Here is a 5,974-nt window from a genome sequence, read left to right on the forward strand (position 1 = left end):
ACCAAAATAATAAATTAAAAAACCCAAATGATTATACATTAAAAGGGATACTACTGCATCAAGTAATTCTCAACCTAGTTCCTAATTTTTAAAAATTCTGAATTTTCCTTCATATGTTAGAAATTAATCAAGCCAAAGAGTTGGCTAAAATTTGTTAATAAAAAAGTTTGTTGTCGCCAGATAACATATTTAGACAAAGACAAGTTGGCATGTTGATGTCAATTCAGATCATGGATGATTTTTATTGCGATGATTAGCGCATTGGAATCTTTGTGTTAAATAGAATTAGAGTTGTATATGCATAGTCTAAAAAGTTTAAATATAAAAGGATGAATATTTAAAGATTTTAATTACTTTAAGACATAGACTCTTTTTAGGTCACAATTTTTAAATTATGTTTATTTCTTCTCAAATTATATATTTTCACGTATTTTAAATAAAAATTTGAATTTTTAATCAATTTTTTAAAATAAAAAAATAAGTTTTTACTTTCTAACAACTATTTTTCCTTTTTCTAAAAAAAAAAAAAATCAATACTATTATATATTTTCAAAATTAGGGAAGTTGATTCTATTATATATTTTCAAAATTAGGGAAGTTGATTTGAATTCTACCCCCCAACTTACCTTTACCATGTAATTACTTTAAATGGTAAAACTATTTGAAATATTTATAAATATAACAAAATGTCAGTGTCCGTCAGTAATAGACTACAATAAATATCTATTGATGATATTGATACATATCGATGGACAATAAAATTTTATTATATTTATAAATAAGTTAGTTCATTTTCGTTTATTTTAAACTAGTCCTATTATATATTTATATCTAAAATTCTATTTAAAAAAGGAATTTTTCACAGATAGAAAATGTCAAACAATTTACAAAAATAGAAAAAAAAATTTATATAAGCGTCTATCATGTAATATCAATGATAGATTTCTATTAGTTTTTATCACTATAATAAATATTAATAAACTTCTATCTACATATATAAAAAAATTTAAATTTTATTATTTTGTATAAATAATTTAGTATATTTTTCCAGATTTGAAAAGTTCTTAACAAAAATAGTCAACCAATTCAAAATTTGTCTTACCATTTTCCATTTTTTTCCAATACAAATCCGAGTGCAGACTTCCATGCATATGCAAAACGCCACGTGTACTTCATCCACAACTTCATGAAACGTGGCATCACCTCAGGCACTATCTTTTATTACGTGGCGTTCATGCATTTGATAACACAAAATTTGCGTGCTACCTTGTCATAAATACATAAACGTCCGCATGACGATCCTCTAACGCCTCAGTACGGCTCCGTCAGTGTGCCGTTAGGGCTTTGAAATGGAGTTGACGTGTAATTGTCAGAGGTGGGACCACCTACCTTGTTACTGTGACACGTAGCGGCATCCAGTAGAACCGTACAGCTGTCAACTTGTCACATTTTCCAATATTATTATTTTATTTTAATTATTATATAATATATTAATAATATTGATATTATTTTTTGAGTTTTAAATATCAAAGTTGGGAATGACGAAAAGCTTCTATTCCCATTGGTCACCTTTTGGTTTAGCTTTGGCATTGGTCAGTTTGTAGCCTCATACAGAGGAGAGAATGACCAAACTACCCTTTCCTGATGTCATTCCCTAAAGGAAAATATCTACAAATTGGCCATTTTTAGAATTATAATTGACCAAAACTAACATTTACATTTTTTTTTCCACATTTGATAAATAATCAATAGACCAATCTTGTTTGATATTGGAAACATATTCCAAAAGTTTATGGCTTATAGACAATTGAAAATTTTATAAGTCAAGACAAAAATTTTTAATATATATTTTTATAATTACATAACATTGTCTAGAACTTTACGTAGAGTTATATATATATAGTACGGCGACTTAAATCAAAATATTTCCACAATAACGGGTATTGTATTCACATTTCGTAAACAACGAAATCTCTTTCAAAAACTTCCATATAGAATTTTGTACTATTGATTAGGCGGCAAAAACAAAGTAAAGTCACCTAGATTTTATCATAACAAAAAACACTCAACTTTTCCTATTGTTTTAGTTATAAAAACACACATTGGTCTTATTATTTCTTCTTCAATAGACACTCAAACACATAAAATTATAATAATGGCGGATCCAAAAGAAGGTGGGATAGTGAAAAGGGGGCATGAGGAAGGGCTTGAACTGGCCGTAGCCCTTTTAAAGGAGTTTGAGTTGCCAGAGGGGCTACTCCCTCTAGCCGACGTGGTGGAAGTTGGGTATGTGAAGGAGACTGGCTACGTCTGGATCGTGCAGAGGAAAAAGGTGGAGCACGAATTCAAAATGGTGAGTAAGTTGGTGAGTTATGACTCGGAGATTACTGGGTTCATTTTGAATAAGAGGATTAAAAAGCTTAAGGGTGTCAAGGCTAAAGAGTTTCTGCTTTGGCCTCCTGTTAATGATATCTACATCGATGATCATTCAACAGGAAAGATTCATTTCAAGAGCCTTGCTGGTGTCACCAAAACTTTTCCGATTCAAGCCTTTGCTGCAGGCCAGTGACAAATCATATAATTAATAATAATTCATATCCATCCTTGTTCTTGTTTGTTTTTTTTTAAAGAAAATTTACTTTATCATGTCTGCGTCTTTTGGTTGTTGAAGTATGTTTGATTTGGACACGAATTCAAATTCAAGCGTGTTACTGGATGGTTATCATAATTTCAAAGGTGGATAAAATTATTTTATGTTTCACAATTATTGCACCTGATATATATATGTATGTATGTAGTATGTATGTATGTATGTATGTCTGTTTGTCAAATTCCATGTACTACCTTTGATGTGATCATTTGGTCTTTTTGTAAACAACGGCGAAATACATTCTAATGATGGCAATTTAAAGAAATTGCTTTTCTTTTGATTAAAAAAAATTATGATAACAATTATCGCTTTTTATGAGACAATTGAAAAATGGATGATTTTAAAAATATAAATAAATGGTTAATAAATTGATATAGTCAAATTTTAACATATATTTTTTTATAAATAAGTTTACTCGAGAATTTTATCGCATTAAAGATAAAATTGAACATTCTAAAAGATTAAAGATCAAAATTATGAGAACCATTTAAAAGAGACCATTCACGAAAAGTTAAGTTCTCTTCATTTACTTTTAAAAGTGAAGGTTGTGTTTGCTCATTACAAGGTGAAAGTTTTGATGAGATTTTCGTAAGGATGACATCTTTTTAGGGGCATGAATGGAATTTGGTTTATGCTATGAAATTGAATGAAATTTGACCTTATACTGACTTAAATGTACTGTGAAATTATCGATTCAACCCAATGTATTAAGGAGCGAACATGATGTTATTTTTTCATTTCTCTTCTTGCTTCTACCTCTTGCTTATTTGATTTTTTTCTCATCAAATCTGGCTCATGCTCCCTTCGGATTCTTCCTCTTGTTTGATTCTTTTTCTCGCTTCTTCCTCTCGCTCCTTGATCTCGCTCTAATTCATGCTATGGTTTCAAGAAGGATTAAAAAAATGTTGCAGAGAACGAACATAGGATTAAATTTTTTTTTGCAGAAGAACTACAGATGACTAAAAAAAGGTACAGGGAAAGAATGATAAAAAAAGATTCAAAAAGAAGAAGGATTGCAAAAAAGTTGCAGAGGACGAGAAATGTGAAGAACGTTCAGAGAGCGAGAAACGAGAAGAGCGAACGTGTGCATATAGAAAAAACGAGAAAAGCGAATGTGTGCAAAGAGCAAAAATCGAGAAAAGCGAACAAGTAAGAGGAAGAAATAATTGATTTTGGTAATTTCACAAGAGGAAGATGTAAGCAAAATGCCCAAAACTCATGTGTTTTCAAAACCTAGGATAAATTTCATTTCGGTCTCTTGGACAATCTATACCATTTATTAGAGTAGGATGCCAGCAAATTGAGAAACATTTACCAATATCATCTTTTGAGAAGATATTATTATTATTATTGGGTTAAATTATAAAAAATATTTTAAACTTTGTCATCTATTAAAAAAATACCCTTAATCTTTCTAAAGCTTTAATATTACTTTTTAATCTTTCTAAAGCTTTAATATTACATCGCTTTAAAAAATGTTTAAAAAATACTATTGTTGTAAAATTCTATTAAAACGTTGGATGGAAACTTGACGTAACCAAACACTGGACCACGGTGTTGTTTTTCTTTTTCTTTTTCTTTTTTAAATTTAATATTATATTATATATATATATATATATATATATATATATATATAACTAATTACTAGAAATATATGTCGTTTTTAAACTTATAATTGAAATATTGTAGGTTTGTTCCTTCGGCCTCTTGAAGAGACAAAGTGCATCCTTTTACCTATAAATTTATTTAAAAACAAATAAAAAATGGAGAACATCATTGTCTATTTAAGAGACAAGAATGTAATAGTTTTACTAAAAGTAGAATTTGGCTACATTGGAGAAGCTTCCTAAGATTTTGGAGGTCTTAAGATTGAGGTTTGCATCATTCTTTTTCCTTTCGTTATTTTATTGGATTATTTTCAAATAAAAGAAAATGAGCTAATTTATTTATATATATAACAAAATTTTACTATCTGTTAGTAATAGATCATGATAGATGTTACCGCGATATACTATGAGTAGACATTGACATTTTGTTATATTTAAAAATATTTTACAAAAATTTATCATTTAAAACAATTGTCCCTTTTAGTTTCTTATTCTTTTGAGATTTTTGAAAAGTATTTATTTTTTGGAATATATGATTAAATGGTTAATGAAATTGTTAGATAACTAGATATTATAATATTAAATAAATTACACTTTTGGTTCCTTACACTATTTGTGTCAAATTTTGTCCCTAAATATTAAAATTAAACAAACAAATCTCCAATATTTAGGAGAGAGTAAATCTCAATCCCTCGATTAACAAAAACGGTTGATCATTAATGGAGGTGCTAGTCGAAAATCTTCAAAAATAAAATAATAAAAAAATAAAACTAAAATTAATCATTTTTATTATAATTATTGTTTTAAAAGATCCACACATACCCACTGATTAATTATTAGTGAAAATTTAATTCTTAAATGAAAAAAAAACCTTTTGAGAATCCCACATGCTATTTTATTATTTTATTTAATAAGTGTGAAATTATTAATTGCTAAGTTTAATAAGTGTGAAATGATTTTATTTAAATAATAAATTTTTTATTTTATTATTATTTAAAAATAAAGAAAAAAAAAATTTCTTCAATCTTCTCGAGCGCTTCTTACGTGTGGTCCTCACACACGTTCCACGGTTGCATGCAAGTTAATAGTGTGGCACGTGTGTGTGAAATGATTTTATTTAAAAAAAACAATAAATTTTTTATTTTATACTATTTTATTATTTTTATTTAAAAATTAAAAAAAAAAAGAATTTTTCTTCAATCTTCTCGGGCGCTTCTTACGTGTGGTCCTCGCGCATGTTCCACAGTTACACACTTTTCTCGTTGTTCATTTCGCATCACCGTTGGCCTTTAAGGCCTATAAATTGCACGAGCTTCTCCAGTTCTACACAACACAAAAATTACACAGTCTCTTCTTTCTCTCCCATTTTCTTCTTTCTTTACGAGTTTAGTTTTTCGAGCATATCAGTATTGAAGGGTGTGAGTTTTTCGATTAGTTCCAGTATAGTTATGTTTGAGACAGTGTTTTCTAGGTTGTTTTATCCTGGGAATGGCGTGACCATTGTTGAACTACTTGCACAAAAGGTAGAGTGACGAAACATCTTAAAGAGAGCGAGCTCTGCAACTCAGTTTGTAACAGTTTCTATTTTGCAGGTTCAATTCCGACGACTGACACTGTTCGATCGTACTTGTCTTCTGTCCATCGAAGGTTACTATTAATTATTGAAACATAGAAAAAAAAATCATTAAAAAAAAGTTCAAAAGTTCAAAATTGAAAG

The 5,974-nt window shown here is 28.7% G+C and overlaps 1 protein-coding gene across 1 annotated transcript; it reads left to right on the plus strand.

Annotated features, from left to right (window-relative positions):
- Positions 1-2,065: 2,065 nt before the first annotated feature.
- Positions 2,066-2,764, plus strand: LOC120084552 (uncharacterized). The gene has a single exon (XM_039040351.2). The coding sequence runs from the start codon at positions 2,156-2,158 to the stop codon at positions 2,567-2,569; it is 414 nt and encodes a 137-aa protein (XP_038896279.1). The 5' UTR covers positions 2,066-2,155; the 3' UTR covers positions 2,570-2,764.
- Positions 2,765-5,974: the final 3,210 nt, after the last annotated feature.

Source organism: Benincasa hispida, chromosome 9, assembly GCF_027475165.1.
Source record: "Benincasa hispida cultivar pf3 chromosome 9, pf3_genome.v1.1, whole genome shotgun sequence".
Lineage (NCBI taxonomy): Eukaryota > Viridiplantae > Streptophyta > Magnoliopsida > Cucurbitales > Cucurbitaceae > Benincasa > Benincasa hispida.

Coding starts and splice junctions, on each gene's coding strand:
- LOC120084552 (XM_039040351.2), top strand. CDS start 2,156: ATGGCGGATCCAAAAGAAGGTGGGATAGTGAAAAGGGGGCATGAGGAA.